This window comes from Panulirus ornatus, chromosome 29 (assembly GCF_036320965.1).
Source record: "Panulirus ornatus isolate Po-2019 chromosome 29, ASM3632096v1, whole genome shotgun sequence".
NCBI classification, from domain to species: Eukaryota; Metazoa; Arthropoda; class Malacostraca; order Decapoda; family Palinuridae; genus Panulirus; species Panulirus ornatus.
In genome coordinates, this window is record NC_092252.1 from 10,770,990 (window position 1) to 10,793,091 (window position 22,102).

Sequence of the window (22,102 nt, forward strand, 5' to 3'; positions counted from 1 at the left end):
CGTTTCTGTAATACAATGCAATCAACAAGTTACGTCACCTACACTAACAATATTACTCAGAGAAACAAAAATCTCAATCCACCATATTACATCACCAACTACAGTATGTATGTAATCTATCTGGACATATCACCATCTACAGTGTGTATGCAATCTAGTGAAATACATCACCATCTACAGTGTGTATATAATCTATCGTAATGCATCACCATCTATAGCATGTATATGATCTATCGTAATACATCACCATCTCCAGTATGTATATAATTTATCGTAATACAACACCATCTCCAGTGTGTATATAATCTATCGGAATACATCACCATCTACAGTATGTATATAATCAATCGAAATACATCACTATCTACAGTATGGATATAATTCATCGTAATACACCACTATCTCCAGTATTTATATAATCTATCAGAATACAGTATGTATATAATACATCATTACCTACAGTACGTCTTCGTTAACCACGAACCAGGGACTCCATTCGCAGCTTCCACAAGAAGGTCAGTGATATACTTATAACAAGGCTATACAGTTTAAGCTTTACCTTTTAAAGCTAGAAACTTCGGCGGGTTCAGCATGTTCTCCGATTACGAATGAACCAGCCTCAAACGGTTCGATCACCACTCCTGAGATCTCTCCGTATTACTGATAAGAGATAAGTCAATTTGGGAGGGTAAGATAATTACGTCCATCCATGCTATGCCGGTCAGAGCAGTGAGGAGTCTTGATAAGAGACTGGTGCATTTAACCTGATAAGTGAGCGATGCGCTGAATTTACAAACACTTACAATAAATAAATAAGTACACACCATGATCACTTCAAGAGTTTATTGTCACAAACACACACACGCATATATATATATATATATATATATATATATATATATATATATATATATATATATATATATATATAATGAGAACCCAATGCACGCTTACACTGCATAAACATTCGGACTCCATCTGTTCCACACGTACACACATTCAGCTCATGTACAGACTAAAATATACACCAGTAGAGAACTAATGCTCGCCAAGACACACACACACACACAAGCACTCGTCCTCAATCAATCAATCAATCAATCAATCATAAGGGGCATCAATCTCTATGTTTGTAAATGTGTGTGTGTGTGTGTGTGTGTATTACACCCCCTGCAGCGTGGTGAGCGAACCTCGGGGACGGCACCAGCACCGCTTGGCCCAACAAACACTGGACGTAATCAAATGACTAGACCCCTGTAGCGGCCTGGGCTCCCTCTTCCTCGGCCCGCCAAAGCAGGAGGGAGAGAGGGAAGCCGCTTGTGAAAGACTCCTAAGCTTCACACCTCGGCGGGGTTCCACTTAAACCGTCACCCACGTCAAAGCTCCGCAGCTGACGGGGGGAGGGGCCCGTCATAAGCGTCAAAGGGACGACCTGATCCCCGTCAACGCCTGTGGGTCTGCCCGGCTCAGAACACGAGACTATTGCCAAAGATGAACCCTCAGCTACCTCAGCCAAACGCTGGGACACACAAACCCTGCGCCGCCTGCCCTCCCTATGGCGACATGACCAAGTACTGTACACAAACACACACGTAAAGGCAGACACACAAATAGACACGCACAGTCACAGCTGAAATGTCCACATCATGTACCTCCTTAGCAATTAAAAGTGGAAAAATTTAAGAGAAAAATCAACAGACTCGTACTCACAATCTGTATATCGTTTACCGTCAGTTATATAATTACAGATTTAAATAAAGAAACTTCTGTCACCTCTAACATACAGAATGAGCCACACAATAAGTAATTCAGTTTCGAATACTGACTAATACACCTGCGCTTTCATTTTAACACCAGTATTCAACAAGTATACAAGCTAACGGCAGATGCACATCATGTGTAAAATAAATCCAGAACTTTGGAGGTTAGTCCTATGTCATTCAGGTCTGCCACACCGCGAGTGCTATTTGGGCGCCTCATTCCTCTCACACACCTGTGGTGTACTGCTGACCTGGTGCATACTTAACTAGTGCTGCATCATAAGCTGCCTCAAACAAGTGTGTATGTGTACAATAACACTGCTCCCATTTATATCAACTCACAGGTTAACGCCATTTGCGCGACGGGATAACTGGTCGGGCATTTGATTCACAGGGAACGAAATTCATTGACCAATACGTACGTACGTAAAAAAATTATAATTCATGCTTCTTATGGTTTTAAGCAGATGATACTGGTGAATTATTTTTAACCTTTCCATTCTAAGCCTCTACGGCGAGGAATAACACACACGACCAAAGGAGTGCACCAGGGACAGCCGGGGAGGTCTCAAATGACAACCCTTCGCCGCCGTCACACACACACACACACACACACACACTACCCCTAACGCTGGCGTGTCTCAATTAAGGTCAACACTACTACACCTCCATCGCTGGTCTCCGTCGATGGGCAGCCATACCACCCATCCAAGGTTCTGAGCCTTCTAGAGTACGGCGGGCTTTCCACCACCGCCAAACACACTCCTCACGCTTCTCTCTCTCGGATAATCCAACAACATCACCATTACACTCCTCCAATGTTCGCACCTCTGCGTGTAGGGAGAATTCGACACCTCCCTCTATTACACTTGTACAGGTTAGGACAGGGTTACATTACCACTGCTCCCTGGTCTACGCTCTATTCTCTCCCACTAGGGACAATTCGACACCTATATGATACACATGGTTGGCGCCTCACTACGACTTACGCAGCTCGACACTGGTCCCAAGTTGACAAAAGTTTCTAAATTTCACCGTACACTTCTCCAAGCCCACGTTTTCCATAACAGACAAACATACATCATCCCCTTACTCTCGTCTACATGCCTTCATTACCACGGTGCAGTCGCCAACGCCAGTGTCTTTCAGGGTAAAAACAAGCTTACACCACTACTGTACACTCCCAGCGCTGGGGTCTCTCTCCACACAACCAAATTGGTTCACCAGGAATAAGACATAGTACACTTTCCTACGTCAGTCTCTTAAAACATGACTCAAAAATATGAGAGTATACGGATGGTAATGAAACTCCTATGACATACATATGAAGAATCGTATATCTCTCTACAGATATATATATATATATATATATATATATATATATATATATATATATATGTGTGTGTGTGTGTGTGTGTGTGTGTGTGTGTGTGTTTGTTACCGAACTCCGCCTGATCGAGGTTACATCGCGACTAAATTGTCACTTTGGCGAGGCTGTATCATTCGTTACAGCTTCGCCAAAGAACTCACTCCAGAGCAGCTTACATTGTCATGCTACTGGAAATAGCGCAGCCTCAGGGAAGATATATATATATATATATATATATATATATATATATATATATATATATATATATATAAAAAAGGCACTAAACGTATTTCGGACACGAAAGAAATTTCGCACTTTACGACAGGGGACGATCGGGCCAAGACTGCAGTACATCGGAAGCCTTGGCGCTGCAGACGGGGTCCCCACAACCCGCTGACCTGTCGTGTGCGGGTCCCGCCGCCTCCGCAACCGTCGCCAACCAAACATCAAAGGGGAAAAAATAATCTTCAGTAATTACTTATAATCATACAATCTCAGCAACTGAATTTCTCGGGAAGCGCAGCTTTATGATGAAGAGCAATGTCAGGATTAGACTAAGCAGCTATTTTATTCAGTAAAGGAAATCAATTTCTATCAACTCTTCCTCACGCGATTCGTAAACCACTGCAGCAGTGTTCAGCATCAGTGAGCTTGTTTGCTGATGGTGGAAACTGCGAGAATTTACGAAACGTTCAAAAAGTTAATAATTACGAGCAGATTCATTCCTGGCATTTCTCTTTACTTATATATGTACCAGGTTCATAAAGAGCATAGTCTCTAACGACTGACGCTCCAAAAACACTTATTTCATCTTCAGGAACCTAAATTGTAAACAAAATCTTCATTGTATAGATATTTTGTCTTCCTCACAAGACGTACATAATGACCTGCTACCTTCCCAAAAGCGCCTCAGGTCTTACAGTAATTGCAACCTACTGGAATTATTCTTCATGCAAATACATATTTTTTTTTCTTAATTCCTAATTGCCTTTCCCGCCCTAGCAAGGTATCATTAGGAACTACCGAACAACGGCTTCTTTCGCACACATTCACTCTTTGTCATGTAAAATATACTGAAATCACAGCCAACCACATACATACGCACGCACTTCATTAATCTAGGTGCTACTGACGCTTTAAATACTGCAAGATGTATAGAATAAACCAATCTTGGGCATTCTAATAACTTTAAGAACATTACAAATAAACTACTATTTCTTTTTTCTTTAAAACAAAAGTCTTAAAAACCGGCTATAATTGGTGTGTGGCCAAGACATAAACGCTTCAGAGACTGGCCGGACACTGCTATCCATAACAATAATATATAACTACCATAAACTGCAATACATAAATATTAGTTACAACACGAGACAGTCTCATAAACTGGCCACACAACACGTAGATAAATGTTGACATCACTGATAAACTGCCCAGATCGCCTGGCGCAACGCTTAGCGAAAACATGTTTCTCATATTTTGCTTTCCTCCCTCATTCTCTGTGTTCTCTTCCATCCCGTATGTGTATGTGACCTTTATTCTATATTCTATATCGCGGGTAACACTTGTATCTTTAAGATAAAAAATTTGGTCTCTAGCGCTTAACTCACACACCACTTCATTTCTTCAAAATCACTCCCAATGTTCGGTAAATATATGCACTGGAATGAATATAGAAACATACAGACCACAAGCGCACGAATGAAAATTGCTCGCATTAATTGCAACCAAAAGACTAACTCAGATCATTTACAACAAGGCGTTTCAGCGAGCGGGGACGACTCTTACAAAGACACTTACTACACGACCGACAAACGCCGTCATATGATGATTTTTCTAACGTTAAACATCTACGAAGTCACAGCTAGGATAAACGATGTTCGTGGTAGGCGTAAACGAAATTTATGAACCATTACACTAAAACCAAAGCCTCGACTTGTACACCACTTAAGGATAATATATATTGAAGTCACACGATAGATTTTTTTATTCATGGGATATCATTTCAGCCCGATACTGTCTCCTTTTTTTCTGCATTTATTTTTTTCGGGATTCACCCGACACTTCACTTAAGAGAATTCCTTGAGTGTAACTGAGTGTTTTTTACGGGCGAGCACATCTGAAAGGCGTTCCCGGGCCTACACCTCGTCGAGTAATGTCTTCATAGCACCTGCGGGCTGGCTCGCGTCTTCTCGCTAAACGTGGTATTTAATTCACAGGTAGGTACTGGGGGCCTTGTCCTCCTTTGTTTGACCGGATAGTCTATTAATTTACGTGTGAGGCGGCGAGCGTCCCAGATCACGGGGCACTTCTCAAGAGGGGGAGGGGCGAGGCGCAACTTCTGTCAACTCGTCAACGATTCACAACTAATCACTCTTGGCATTCGCCGGCTCGTACGGGCCCCGGACCAACCACAGCCCAGCAGGGGCGTTGCCCATCCCACCATGAAACCCAAGGGCCAATGGCGGCGCGTTTCCTCGCTCTGGATTATCGATCGCACCGCCCACCGCGCGTTGGCCAATGGAGAGAAGGTTCGTCTTTGACGTCACCCATAGCCAGTAGATCCCAAGGATAGGGAACAGACGAAGTCGTAGTTTAGAGGAGCCAACTTATCAGTGAACTAAATGGATATTATATAGTAATTACTCACGGAGATTTAAGCCCCAAATCAAGTTTTCGATCCTAACTGTGTGCGAGGGAGTTGTAAGCAGCGCCTCGTGAAGCCTGCTGGAATAAGTTACATGCCGCTGCCCTGCTCGGCCCACTTGTGACGCTCGCCAGCAGAATATTGTGTGTGTGTGTGTGTGCGGCGGAGACAGAGTACCAGATACCATGTTGGTGCCCAGCGACGGTGTCTCCAGCGGCTCAGGGAAGCTGGTGGCCGCCCTCGAACAGTTCTACGCCGAGCAGGTGTCCAAGCGGCGTATGATCGTGAGCAAGCGGGTGGAGGAGGTGGTGCAGGTGGCACACGATCTCATGAAACATGTGGAAGCGCAGGAGCCGCGTTGCCTCTCCACGCTCTCCCAGGCCGGCGGCCGCTGGGAGGGCCTCCAAATCCTCTCCCCCAGCGAGTACCAGGTCACCATTTACCTCAATCAAATGGGAGAGTTCAACCTGGTGGACGACGGAACCGTGCCCGGAAGTGCCGTGCTCAAGCTCAGTGACGGTCGGAAGCGGTCAATGTCGCTATGGGTAGAGTTCATCACCGCTTCGGGTTACCTGTCCTCGCGAAAGATGCGTGCCCGCTTCCAGACGTTGGTTGCCCAAGCGGTGGAGAAGTCCCAGTACCGCGACCAGCTGAGGATGGTGGGCGGCACCTCGGAGGTTCGCGTCAGGATCCGGGACACCTACACCCTCGAGCTCACTCTCGCTTTCAAGTGTTATGGCATCTGGCCCAGGTCGGCTGCCCACTGGCCCGAGCTGTCCCTGCCCTGGCCCGGGGTCGAGCTGGCAGCAGAGGTCAAGATGTCCGGGTTCACACTAGTCTCCCGCGACTGTTCCCACCTCGCACGAGACAAGGACAAGGAGAAGCAAGATGCTGCCATTACAGCTGAGGGCGATACCTGGGTGATGGTGTTCATAGAGGCTGAGGACAGGCTCCTCACCCAAGGGTGCCGCAAGAAGTGCCTCTCCATCCTCAAGACCCTACGAGACAGGCACCTGGACCTGCCTGGTAATCCCGTTACTTCGTATGTGCTGAAGACGCTAGTGTTGTACGAATGCGAGAAACACCCGCACGAGTGGGAATGGGACACCCTTAGCATGGGTGACCGCATCAACGGCATCCTCCTGCAGCTCATATCATGTCTGCTGTGTCGCAGGTGTCCTCATTACTTCCTGCCCCAGGTGGACCTCTTCCGCGGCTCTCCTCGACAAAGCCTCATCCAGGGTGCCTCCCAGACGTGGCGCCTCACCCGCGATCTACTCACCAGAACAGAATACCTACAACAGTGCTAATGCCCTAATACTACCAAAAAAAAAAAAAAGGTCTGTCAAACCGTCGCTGTTGGCGGACAGTCAAGTCAGTCAGTCAACCTCCTGTAACAAGTACCTGAGGCAGTCACCGCGTGACAACAGTCAGAGGGTCATCGATCGACCTGTGCCAGGGCAGGTCGCGGGTCCTGACGGCCGGCAAGATGGATGTCCTGTCGCTGTCCTGCTCCTACCGCGGCGCCGTGACACCAGGGCGGGGCAGTGGGCGGCGCGCGGCCCATCGGCTCCGCCCACATTGCATCTCCTGCAGGCGCAACTCACGCATCAGTAATTAGCAGCGCAAGGTTGCGAGGAAGTCCCGTTGCATCGAGTGCCAGGCAGGTGCCACCGTCACGTGCCCCCCGCTACCTTCACTTGGCTCTGGTATCAACTCCTACCAAAGTCGACACTGTTTCTATAAGTTCCACTCCTGCTGTACCCGGTGGAAGGGGCCAGACGGAGGGCGCGGGGATGCTGGTACCGGCGGACATGCAGGGTGCCCAGTCACGCATGCTGTACCAGGTAAACAAATACTCGAGCGAGCGAGTGGCCGCCCGCCGGGCAGCTGTTGCAAAGACGCTGCGGGAAGTGGTCAAGGTCGTGCAAGATGTTCTGAAGGAAGTCGAGGTACAAGAGCCGCGGGTCATTTCATCCCTGTCAGAGGTCAACGGCCGCTTCGAGGGGCTAAATGTCGTCTCGCCCACAGAATTCGAGGCGATACTCTACCTCAATCAGATGGGAGAATTTAATTTTGTTGACGACGGGAGCATCCCTGGGAGCGCGGTGCTCAAGCTCAGCGACGGTCGGAAACGCTCCATGTCCCTGTGGGTGGAGTTCATCACCGCCTCTGGCTACCTGTCCGCAAGAAAGATGAGGTCGAGACTCCATACCCTGGTGGCACAGTCTATCGACAAGTGTAGCTACCGCGACTCCGTCAGGATGGTTGGCGACACAAGCGAGGTGAGGCTACGGGTGCGGGACCGCTATGTGGTGCAGATCACACCAGCTTTCAAATGCTCGGGCGTTTGGCCTCGTTCGGCCGCCCACTGGCCCTCGCCGCACGTGCCCTGGCCGCCCCCTAGCCTGGTGGCCGAAGTTAAGACAGAGGGCTTCGACCTGCTCAGTAAGGAGAGCACCGGCTGTGCCGGTAGGAACGGGGCCGGTCTTGAGGGCGATGCCTGGGTGTTGTCCTTCAACGATGCTGAGAACCGTCTTCTGTACGGTGCCTCCCGCAAGCGGTGCCTAGCTATCCTGAAGACGCTGCGGGATCGCCACCTGGACCTGCCTGGAGACCCAGTACCGGCCTACGCGGTCAAGACCCTCATGCTGTACGAGTGTGAGAAGCACCCGAGGGAGGCAGAGTGGGAGGAAGGAGCGCTAGGAGACCGTTTGGTGGGCATCCTACTGCAGCTCATCACTTGCCTCCAGTGCCGTCGATGCCCGCACTACTTCCTCCCTAACATCAACCTCCTTCGGGGTGCCTCGCCTCCTGCGTTAGAATCGGCAGCCAAGCAGGCCTGGAGACTGACCCGCGAGCTCCTCACGAACTCGAAGAGCCTGGAGAAGCTGTGAGGACGGTCGGCCTGCTGCCCGGTCACCAAGCGGCCGCCCGCCGGCGAGAGAAGGACAGATGTTATCGGGTACGTGGGCACAGGAGGCATGCAGGTGCTACTGCTACTGTGTATATAATGTATATAAACTCTGTGCCAAACCTTAGTGCTGACGATGCTCCTACCACGCGAGGAAAATGTCTATACCAGTGGCTTCTAGTTCGCGAAAATACTTGCATATATATATTATAATTATTTATAAGCACTGCGTTCCGCCGCGGTGCTCATTTTATTACAGCTGTGATAAGTGTTTTGTGTAGTAATGTGTACATAGTCTCTCTGGTCAAATTAATGATGCTCTAGTAACTAGGCCTGACAAGTGTTGGTGTGTCAGTGTTTGGAGGGAGAGGCACGGGTGCTGCTGAGGACTCCCAAGCTTATGAGAGAGAGAGAAGTGTCAGCGAGGTGGCCGGGGCCCCGGCCCGGCCTGGTCCCGCCACACGGAACTGCCTACTTCACCCTACATGAACTGTGAGAGCCACTAGACGGAGTGTAAGTAGTGAGGACTTCACCACACTCCTCCCGGGCCCTAGGCCCCCCCCATATAACTCACCCTCACGCCAGCGTTAACGCCTATTAAAAAAAATAAACTATCAATTCCTCAATGTCTAGGTGCAGATCTATTTTATAGTCATCCATTGACTTTATTTTCTTTGCTTAGTGACGTAGAAAATTCTGAATTGTTATTTTATTACAATGTAATCCTAGTTCTAACTGACATTACTAGTGTGAGTTTAGGTAATTCTTGCCACGTCAAGTGTTAGCTAAGCTGTTGAGGATCCCCGGACTGTCGTGTACTTAGCAATGAGACTGTGTCTGGTAGGGCGGCGTCCTGCCCGGCCCAGCGCACCTGCCCTCACTCACTCATTCCCTTATTTATTGACTGTACAACCATGTAGAACCTTTGTTAAATACAGGCTAAGATAGAACTCCAGATTTTTCATTTAACCGAGAAACAACTCTGTCCCATTTCAACGTAGAACTAATTACCTTGAATTGCATTCATGAACCATGTGAACACATGATACAGGAAAGATCCCAGATATTGACTCATGCATTCTATGGGTGAAAACCACAGGCACGAAACTACAGTGAAATCATGCAGCATATAAACAAAAAAGTATTATATAACATGATATATTTGTAACAATATATAATGCTCGCTATAGTACAGAATATTCACAAACAAATAATTCAGTTTCCATAAATATCTTTGAAATTACAAACATATATATATATATATATATATATATATATATATATATATATATATATATATATATATATGAATTATAATTTCAATAAAATTTTCAAAGGGTATATCTACGAAAGCCGATGGTAAAAATTCGTTAATCATATATTAACTATGACCAGGTAATTATAACAAATTTAGGGGACCCGGTCGTGAAGTGCTGTTGGAGATATAGACCCTGGCAAGCGTTACGGTTGAAACTGCTAAGACACTGGATGCAGCGGCAGCGGCAGGTTATAATATTACGTAACGGTGGGAAGGCATCTTTACCTCGGTAGGATTTTTGGTTTTTAAGATGTTAGTCAGGAAGCCGTCGACCGTGACGAGATGTACTGTACTGCCTCCAGCAACGGCGATGTGGACAGTGATAGATAATCTTTCTTCTTCAACAGTTATGTCTGTCACCTTTGTAAAATTATGCTTTTAGTATATATGAGTGTGTGTGTGTGTGTGTGTGTGTGTGTGCCTCCATCCATGTTTGCTTTTGTATGCGAATAAGGACGCGTAAGACGAGGCAGATCAGCCGGTAGACAGCCAAACACGCAGAGGCGAAAAACCTTGATCATTTCCACAGTCTGATAGACCTGGCGGTACCCGAGGCAATCAAATACTCCGCATGAAAGCCACTCTACTACCCCATGGGGTACCACGTCATGACATTCTCGTTTTCTTGGAAAAATCATGTTTCATTTTTTTTTTTGTTTTTGCCTCTTTTACATAGTTCAAAGTAAAATTCATATCAACGAAACTATCATCGTTAATTGCAGTTTAATCAATCACTAGTGCCTTATAGGATTAATGATTATAAAAAAAGGTTGTAGGTTAAATTTAAATAACATTTCCTATGGACAATGCTGCTCCCTTTCACTCCAAAAATCGCGCATTACAAAGACTCTCTTCCATGAAAACTCACTGAACCTTCAATGCTGTAAATGATCAATACTCGCTGCAGTGAGCGACCTAAGGACACGCCATGTTGAAGTCTACGTAAAAGTTTCTGTGAAAAACCTCTACACAACAGCTCGTGTATATGGCCCCAAACAAAACAGCTCGCGTAAGACCCCTACCAACAAGCTCTTGTGAAAGACCTCCTACACACGCGTTGTTGTGAAAAACCCTACATACACACACCCACGCCGTTGTAAAAGGTCCTTACACAAACGTTGACGTAAAAGACCGTCTACACAGTCACTAATACGATAACTCCTCCTCTTTTGACAGGCTTTAGTGAAAGACCCTTAACACACTAGCTCTAGTGAATATCCCTTGCACAAACACTAGAGTGAGACACTCCACACTCGCCAGTAAGAAGGACATACTAACATCTGAAAAGGCTGCTCAAAGCTAAATGTTCTAACACCTTACAGAGACGATGGCTCAAACTTTTCAGAAGCATATCGATGAACTCTTAAGTAAATATTTTGGTTTCCATGGGAGAGAGAGAAAAATTTGCACGGGAAATTATCAACATTATACATATATATATATATATATATATATATATATATATATATATATATATATATATATACAAAATTAATATTTGTAATGCTCAAGATCACAATGACATAAAAAGCAAAATTTCTAAAACATAAAGAAAAAAAAATGTAGTTTAATTCTTTTCATAACCCACACTCAGTTTTCATTATATATTCCCTCAGAGGCCCAGTCCTCTGTTCTTAACGCTACCTTGCTAACGCGGGAAATGGCGAATAGTATGAAAGAAAGATATATATATATATATATATATATATATATATATATATATATATATATATATATATATATATATATATATATATGAGGGGGAAAATACTAATTACGTGATATGTAGTAATCACAGAAAGTAATAAGAATTCTGAATTATTCCACTTAGACGCAAGTAAACCAACTTGCCAACAGTACCCTCAATGGAATGAAACTTATCGGTTCTGTTCCACCTGCGTTCCATTCCACTATTTTGCCACTTCTTGCGACCGCCCCGAAGTTTTTTTTTTTCTTTTTTTCTGGAGCCAAACACACACACACAGCGTTCTGAGAATATACCGTATTCAAACATCTTGCGGCAACAACCGATTACTTACTGCTACGGGAAAATCCAAACGTCTTCTGCTTCAAGCTAACTGCTGTATTAAAATCAAATCATTTTTGAAATTAGTATAACAAAAATGTTTACACGTGAAACATAGTACCTAACTTCAAGTAACTTGAGATTAAAAGTGTCGATATGAAGGTAAGTCTACAGCTTTCTGTCTTCATTTTACAACAACGCATCGTCAGCGTACATCACCGTTCCAAGATCCCAATAACGACAAAGCTGACAAACTAGAGCAAATATGACGTCTAAAATTTACAACGTTCTCTCATGATCCCAAAACTTCCCCAAAATTCATGAGTGGTTCAAGGTTACCTGTAATGCAGTCTTAAGCTTGAAGACAACTGTCTCAATTCTCGTAAACAACCAAAATACTAAAACAGCATAACTTAATCTTGTTACACCACAGAAAGTTTGTGGCATCTGTTTTCTGTCTTAAATAACGAGTCATGGATTGATATCAAGTCTTGGAGCTTGACACAACGTATGACAAAATCCCCACCTCGGGACCTAACTCTGTAAAAGCAAGTTTATAACACTATCCAAAGTTTACATCACTTTACGTTTACAACTCCAAGCTTCAACTCGAAACTGTCAAAGCTTGCCACTATGTCTTTGATATGCCAAAGTACTCTTTCTCTCTCTCCCCCGTTGTTATCAGTTAAATCTTTATCCTGTGAAATCCCCGTAGTCAAGCCTTACACTACACTGCTTAATTTTCTTTAGTTTACGAGAGATGGGGGCATACAACAGCGACCCAAGTTTATAAAACACCTTGCCCGGAGCATGGAGGACTTTTTCTCACCCGTTAACATCACTGAACTATTAGAATTCGAACCCTTGTCTGCAGCGTCCAGCACCGTTGGTGTTGTCGGATTGCGTGGCTGAATGATTACTGACAATGCAACGGATTGTCTTACTGTACGATACATATGTACACTATTTTTACCTAAATCATAATTATATCTTTTTCCTTCTCGCGTAGTCGAAATTTTCAGATGCAAAACTCGTTATCTCGAACATGTAATCAAACTGTCAAGTTACTTTAGTAAGTGCATGAAGTTTAAAAAGCAAAGCATTGCAGTACATGATATGATCGCGATAATCTATCTTTTCTTAAAAATATATATGGTCACGTAATATGATAAAAGAACACATCTTAAAAATTATTCATATCAAGATGAAGTTCCAAATGAATAATATTGTTTTCATAACAAAACATTCTTTATCAACAATTACCAATTTTCCATTTTCCACCACTGTCTTAACCACGTCGAGTGTGTGTGTGTGTGTTCACAATTTTTCTCCTGTACTCTAAACGCAAAGCAGTTACCTTTTACATATGCAATGTGATTTTAAACTCGTCATACCGCACACATCCTTCTCCGGATAATTAGGGACAAACCGTATTCATTTTGCATGTAAATTAGAAGTTTACATGAATCATTCAACGTGTGTGTGTGTACATATATATATATATATATATATATATATATATATATATATATATATATATATATATATGCTGAAAGGCTCCTGGGCTTACACTAAGACCCCATTTCCAAGGGCTCCTGTTGTCCAAGGTTGTGTTACACCCAGTAGCAGAGACAGATGGACTCCTCTGAAGCAAGAGGTGTTCCTTACCGAAACTGGACTCGTTTCGTCAACTGACAATGATCCAGCCTCACCAAAGGTGTCTTTTCAATGCGGTGTAACCTCATGCAAGCGGAGTCCCCCGTCATATATATATATATATATATATATATATATATATATATATATATATATATATATATATATATGGGAGCAGGGGGCTGGATATCCTTCCCTCCCGCTTTTAATTTTTCAAAAGAAGGAACAGAGAAGAGGGCCAAGTGAGGATATTCCCTCTAAGGCTCAGTCCTCTGTTCTAATCGCTGACACGGGAAATGGAGAAAAATGTATGAAATACATAAATGAATATATATATATATATATATATATATATATATATATATATATATATATATATATATATATATATTCCTCAACTGAAGGGAACACAATGTATTGAAGAAGGCATATATTGGAAGGTGCTGTCAGGGCCAAGATAGTTACTTCCCACTTGGCACTCATCCCACGGAACCTTCACAGCTAATCTACGGTGGGAAGACTTCCCTCAGTGTCTTTAATGATGATAAACACTGGGATCGAGTGCCGAGGGGCGTTCAGGAGGTCGCGCTCTTACAGTAGCCGCATCCCTAGATGTTTGTCACTGATGGAGGAGTGTGTGTGTGTGTGTGTGTGTGTGTGTGTGTGTGTGTGTGTGTGTGTGTGTGTGTGTGTGGTGTCGAGATGCATCTAAGGAGACAGATGACAGGCGACTTGATGGTCCAATGAGAGGTTATCTGTTTCATTATAAGGGAGTTTCCACAGATGGAGACTGTACGTGGGGACTGGGGAGACGAAGAAGGTTTCCATGACGAATGACCCGAACCCACGACAGACGGAACACCCCACGCACGAATGTGTCTATGGACGAGCGTGTGAAGGAAGGACTAATTGGGAGCATGTATGCGAAAATGAGCGTCATGCTTAGCGCGCCAGAAAATCAAACCGCATAGCATATTTCACGTGACGCGCCTTTCACGTTAACACTGATGAAGATAAAACAAAAAAATCACAGAAAAGTTTGTTCAAAATCTAAACGACCGAAGTTTTCGTAGTAGAACGCATGAATATCTAGTACATTCCCATGACGGTCGTTTAGATACATTACAAATATTACGTGACTTGATCATCTACTCATACTGGAGGTCGAGGAGGTAACACCTAGGTCATTGTGGCGTGTGGAAATAACTTGTAGGGTTATGGAAATACTAAAGTGTTACTGAAGGGTATGTTAAAATGTTACTAGAGGGTATATTCATGTTATTATAGGGTATATTAAAGTGTTACTGGAGGGTATATTAACGTGTTACTAGTGGGTATATTATCGTGTTACTAAAGGGTATATTAACGTGTTACTAGAGGGGATATCAACGTGTTACAGCCTCACTAACGCGTTTTAGAGGGTATATTAACATGTCACTAGAGGGTATATTAACGTGTTACTGGAGAGTATATCAATGTGTAACTGTAGGGTATACCAAAGTGTTACAGGAGGGTATATCAACGTGTTACAGGAAGGTATGGAAGATGTACCTTGCATCTGGGTTACACTCAAGTAATACTTTGCTACTGAAGGATCTGAGGGAGACAACTTGCCAACTAAAGAATATGGAATTAAGTTACTGCTTGGGGGAGTTTATGGCGGTAATCACCTGCTCTTGCAGGGGATTGAGATATCTTCGTGTGACTGGAGGGTATTGTGGTAATAACCTGCTGCTGGGGGGTGGGAAGGGGGGTGTTTAGAGTCTAACATTGTTACAATACTGTCGGAAGTTTAAAATAACTATTAAGTTCATTGTTCTTTCCCACGACTGGAGTATCTTTTCTTTGAGTTATTTTTCTAAATTTTTATAAACAAGTCGGCCAAATGAACGGAAACCTAAGCACGGTCCTTGTGGAAATTAAACTCAACAAAAAAAAGTTTAAGAAATGGCCGCACGAGAAATGGCTGAAGATGTAGGATGATGCGAGATGATAATATTCACCGTCACCTATTCAAAGGTAAATCATAAATACTAACAAGAGACAAATTGAAATAATAAACACAAACACAACAATTTGATGCAGAGGAAATAAACACAAAACACAACGTGTGGCTCAGGATATATAACCCCATACAGCAGTCTGAGGCAGAGGATATAAAACCCACAACCTGAGGCAGAGAAAATACAATCTACACAAGCTTACTACAGACTACAGCACCAGACATGTGGCTGACAACAGATTATAACACTAGACATGTGGCTGAAAACAGATTACAGCGCTAGACAAATGGTTGACTACAGACTATGGCACTAGATATGTGATTGACAGCAACTAAGTACAGACTATAGCACTAGACATGCGGATGGCTATACACTATAGCACCAGACATGTGGGAAACAAAAGACTATAAAACTAGACATGTGGCTGACTACACAGACTATGGTACGAGATATGTGGCTCATTTTACAGACTAAAGCACGAGACGTGGCTGAATTAACTGATTATAGCGCTAGTCATGAGGCTGACAACAGTCAATAGCGTTAGTCATGAGGCTGACTACAGTCTATAGCACTAGACATGTGGCTGACTACAGTCTATAGCACTACAAATGCGTCTGACTATACAGGTTATAGGACTAGACATGTTGCTGACTTTACAGAATATAGCGCTAGAAATGTGGATCACAACAGACCATAACACTAGACATGTGGCTGACTATACAGACTATAGCACCAGACATGTGGCTGACTACAGACAATAGCACTATACATGTAGCTGACGACAGACTACAGATCTAGACATGTAGCTGACAACAGACAGTAGCACAAGACATGCAGATGACAAAAGCCTACAGCATCTGGGACGTAGCTGACTACAGATTGTCTACATACTACAGCACTAAATACAGGGCCGAGTACATAAAAACAGCATCTATATAACTGACCAAAGAACATAGCGCTAGAAATGTGGCCCATGTTACATTATAGTAGAGCACATGATGTTAAGCATAGATTATAGCAATGTACACGATACTATCATCTATATCACTCCCGCTATAGTATCTTTTACGTATAATGTATACATGCAGAGCTTGTAAATACATAATACCCCCCTATTCCAACAACTAAAGCACAATGGCTTGCCGGATCAAGTAATCAATAGCTACAATAATTAGCAAAGCGTGCTAGATAAAATACTGATAATCTCAACAACGTTACGATCAGTGATTGGTTGTGTTTATATGTCCCCCTACTCAACTCCTTCACTCTCTCTTCCCTACACCCATACTCTCTCTCTCTCTCTCTCTCTGCAAAATGTCGTCTTAGGTAGTTCAGTAGGTACTCTCTCTTTCCCCCTCTCACTCCAGTGGTTGTCAAGAATCACTCCATTGGCTTTTGTTGCAGTCCCTTCTTCCTCCTCACCCACCCATGGGCTGCTGACGTTCAGTCCCCAAACAGAGAAGCTCTCCGTCTCCCACATAACACTTCACAACACGTAACTCACACGACCGGCTCTTCACAACACTGAAGATTTCCCGGCAGTGAGCGCCACGCGCTACCCCTCACCTCTGATCATAATCTAGTCGTAAGCAGTGGGTGTTTGTGCGTGTGTTAGCCTCACGAACAAGCAGCCACCACAGCCATCGTCTGGCAACATGAGCAGGTTCTCACCCCGTGAGGCGCCACTGTAGAACCTGAGACTCGCTCGAAGTCCAGATTCGACGGCGGTCAGTGTTGTGTCGGCAAGGCGTCCAGCGGCGCCCTGCACGTGATACACCGTAATAATCCTGAGCCTTTCTCTCGTCGCCTTTCGCAAGGCATCCACGAAGTTACCGTGAGAGACGTTACGACGCATAGAGGATCCGGCGGATATATTACGTATAGCTTATAGGTGGTATGGTGTATAAAAGGGTACAGTCCATGGTGCGTACGGGTCATAAATCGAGTGGTTTAAAGAGGGTATGGGCCCATATGGCGCTGAGCTTATAAACTGTAATAGGTCCACATAACATGCAGCGCTTGTAGAGGGCATGGTCCGTATAGCACATGGCACATATAATGTATGGATTAGAGAGGGAAATTTATACGTTTTACGCCTATATAGCGTATAACATAAAATTGTACGGTCCATATAGCATAAGGCGCATTCAATGTTTGGCTTACAGAGTTACAGTCCGTAAAGCGTAGAAAGCGTACGGTCCACATAGCGTGTGGAGAATATATCATGTATGGCTTGTTGGAGGTTTACTCCATAGTGCGTCCCGAGATGGGGGTGTGATGTACAACGCGAGCGTTGGGGCGATAAAACAAGCCATCGACGTAATGACCACTTGGCCCCAGCTATCCGCAATTACCCGCCCCAAAACCATCCGACGATACCACTTAGTGGTGGCCCAGTAAGTGGATAAGTGGCAGGTCAAGTGACGGCCATGGGAGGCTCAGGCCGAGCCGAGGGAAGGTGTGGCCAAGGGAGGCTATGGCCGAGGAAAGGTCTGGCCATGGCCTATGGAATGGGTCGAGCGATCGCCTATGGTATGGTCTGTTGCTATCACCATTACCATACATCTTTCAAGTTTCAAACTCTGGAAAGACTACCATCAACACGTTCAGTAAAGTCCAGCCAGTACGACCTTTGATCAAGCACGACGGCACCACCCTTAATTAAGTACGATGACCTAGCCTTTGGCCTGACGCTTAAGGGCCACATCAAAGGCCAGGCCATCACATGCAACGGCCGTACTTAAATGCACAAGGAACGAGAATTACTCCAAGCACCTCAAGTTACACTTAAAAAGCATAATCACTTAGAAGCACAATCTATCCAATTACCTTTTTGTCTTTTCTTTACAAAGAATCACACACGGGTAATAAACAGCCATGGTTATCAATACTGTTCCGTCACACGATGTTAATCATGGAATAACGATTTTAGAACAGAATACGACCAGTGCGCTCCCACACTGCCGTGAACGCATTAAGAACAGCATTATGCAATGTGGTGTGAAAACTATAAAACTGTCCATCTAACAAGAATTTCTTTTTTTCAAAGTAAACTAGATTACTTAGCTATGGAACACTCTGGGTAATATTCAGCAAAGTGAATGAGATTAACTACCAAAGAAATCCTTGAAGGAATAATCGTCAAAGAAAATGAGATCCACGTGTCACAGAAACGATGACAAAGCGCATCTTTACAAAATACGTTAACATGGAAAAAATATCACTCGTAATACATGATGGAAAAAAAAATCGTAATATTTCTTCTTTCACTCAGGTCCCATGTGGTATCACAACCAGGTCCCGTGTGCTATCACAACCAGGTCCCCTGTGATATCACAATCAGGTACCCTAAGATATCACTATCAGGTCCCCTGTGGTATCACAACCAGGTCCCCTGTGCTATCACAATCAGGTCCCCTGTGGTATCACAACCAGGTCCCATGTGGTATGACAGCCAGGTCCCCTTTGGTATCACAACCAGATCCCCTGTGGTATCACAGCCATGTCCCCTGTGTTATCACAGCCAGGTCCTCTGTGGTATCACATCCAGGTCCCCTGTGGTATCACAACCAGGTCCCCTGTGGTATCATAGCCAGGTCTCCTGTGGTAGTGTCGACAGGGATCCTCTGGTATCAAAAATTATGTGAACTTTTCGTGAACATCGGAGGTCCTGAGGGCTGCTTCCCAGAGCACCTCAGCCATATCGTTGTGAGGAGTACGAAGGTATCCCTTATCATTCTACACTGACGACAGAATAAGAATACCCTAAGGTTAGCTACAAACAGGAATCCTCCAAATGTTAGTTGCGACAGAAGAATCCCCGGATGTAAACAATGAGATAAGAATCCCATAATATCAGCTGACAAGAGAATCCCCAAATGTTAGATACTCTAGAATCTCCAAATATTACCGACAACACAAGAACTCCCTAATGTCAGTTACGACACAAGAGATCCCTTGTGTTTCTAACACGAGACGCCCCTGCAGTAATCTTACGATTTGATATAATTTTCCATAAAATGTAATTCATTCAAATATATATATATATATATATATATATATATATATATATATATATATATATATATATATATATATATATATTAAGCCTGAGTTTACAGGAAACATTGACAAGCGCGAGTCTGGTATACGTAACAAGAAAATTTCATGCAGGGAACTATGGTAAACCTTTCCTGTCCTTAGGGTTTCACATCACAGAACACGTTATGCAGCGAGTCTACAAGCGTGCAAAACCGCACGGTTACGATAACCACCTCTTTTTACTTACGACACAACAGACAATATCAGTAATGCGTACCGACAGAATGATAAGGTTCCAATCGTGTGACGTTCCAACACAACACAAACCCTCTTGCGATTAGCTTAGACAATAACCAACCACGGCTGTCGCGTGAGCTAAGGACACAATGGCAGCTCTGGTCACCCGCCATTTGCAACGCAACGAGAGAAAAGATCGCTTGAGATAAGAAAAGAAAGGTATGGTGACTGCCGGGCGGTTTCCAAGGCAAGGAAACCCGTCAACCCTGCCGTTCGAGTCCTGGGCGCGGTGGTCAGCCCAAAGGCAATACCAGATGTTCATCCTCTACTCGGGGCTGGCTTAGGCTGGTGTGTGTGCGTGCAAAACACACACACAGGAGTATAGACATGGTACATATATACAAGGATAAGAGACGGACAACGGGAGAGTGAATATTCTCTCCCCGTAACACATAAACAGTACTCTACACGCACACGCACATATGCACACACTACCACATTAAGAATTACATCACCAGCTACACTCAACGCTCGCCATAGCATCATACTCTTATCTATCTTACAGCTTGCCCTTATCTGCCCTGTTCATCGTCCTCCCACCTCACTTCGATCTATTCTACAATCTACTTTTATCAGTCTATAGGTAACCATTCTCATATCTCACTGTAATCTCTTTCTAATCAGTCTTATTTCCCAATTTCCCTTGTCCTGATCACTTGGATAATATATATATATATATATATATATATATATATATATATATATATATATATATATATATATATTATACTTAACCGCCGTCTCCCGCGTCTGCGAGGTAGCGCAAGGAAACCGACGAAGAATAGTCCAACCCACCCACATACACAAGTATATACATAAACGCCCACACACGCACATATACATAGAAATAAATTTCAACGTATACATACATATACATACACAGACATATACATATATACACATGTACATATTCATACTTACTACCTTCATCCATTCCATTGCCAACCCGCCACACAGGAAAATAGCATCTGCCCCTACGTATTCTCTGTGTCGTTGAAGGCGACTAAAAAGGGAGGGAGCAGGGGCTGGAAATCCTGTCCTTCGTTTTTAATTCTACAAGAGAAGGAACAGAGTAGGGGGCCAAGTGAGGATATTCCCTCTAGGGCTCAGTCGTCTGTTCTTAACGCTATCTCGCTAACGCGGGCAATGGCGATTATATATATATATATATATATATATATATATATATATATATATATATATATATATATATATATATATATATATATTTCGTCACATACATGTACATGTGACCCTGGACACCCACACCCCACTCCCCATCACCTGATCCACAGAACTACCACACCTCACCACACGGTAAACATTAATGAAAATCTTAATTACCACAGCCATCTCATTAATTACTACGCCCACCTCATTAATTACAACAGCCAGCACACTGACCGCCGCTGCCACCTCATTAATAACTACCTCACAATGATTTAATATCTAAAATACGAACAACTAATAACAGTATTCATCTTCTGTGTTATATCAACGTAAATTTTCTTTTTTACATCATTCACTCTGACCGAAAGAGGTCAACGTTTTCTTCAATTTCATCTCGTCACAGAAAATGGAATTTAATAGCACTTTCTTTTCAAAGCTTTCGCACTGGCCCGGGCTTGATGAACAATTAGTTTTCGGTTTTGTCAAAAACGACGTTTTAATTGGATTTTTAGCACATAACGCAAATCCGAAATTCCGAGTTCACAGCAACAATAATGGGATGTGCACACTGAAATATGTCAAGAAATGGGGACAATCATTTTGGACTATTAATTGGTAATTTGTTCCACGACACTCGCTACGCTGCAGGGAGAAGATACACCAACTCTGTGTTTGTTTATATATATATATATATATATATATATATATATATATATATATATATATATATATATATATATATAACGTAACAATCACGAATATGTGTGACAGACTGTGCTCCCTGCGCCGAGCCTCACACCACACGGGAAGCTGCCACTGTACAGGTCACGCCAGAGAAGGACCTGCTGCTATACTGGTCATGTTAGCGTCGGACCTGCTGTTGTACAGGTCACGTCAGAGTGTG

At 43.7% G+C, this 22,102-nt stretch overlaps 3 protein-coding genes across 8 annotated transcripts in view; 2 read left to right on the top strand and 1 right to left on the bottom strand.

The window, feature by feature from the left end:
- rg (A kinase anchor protein rugose) overlaps window positions 1-22,102 on the bottom strand; it is a 662,216-nt gene that overhangs the window by 141,394 nt on the left and 498,720 nt on the right. The gene's annotated exons all lie outside the window — the stretch shown is intronic.
- Window positions 5,696-7,084, top strand: LOC139758089 (putative nucleotidyltransferase MAB21L1). The gene has a single exon (XM_071679175.1). It carries the CDS (start codon window positions 5,959-5,961, stop codon window positions 7,081-7,083), a length of 1,125 nt encoding a protein of 374 aa, XP_071535276.1. The 5' UTR covers window positions 5,696-5,958; the 3' UTR covers window position 7,084.
- LOC139758090 (protein mab-21-like) lies at window positions 7,561-9,637 on the top strand. The gene has a single exon (XM_071679176.1). It carries the CDS (start codon window positions 7,570-7,572, stop codon window positions 8,668-8,670), a length of 1,101 nt encoding a protein of 366 aa, XP_071535277.1. The 5' UTR covers window positions 7,561-7,569; the 3' UTR covers window positions 8,671-9,637.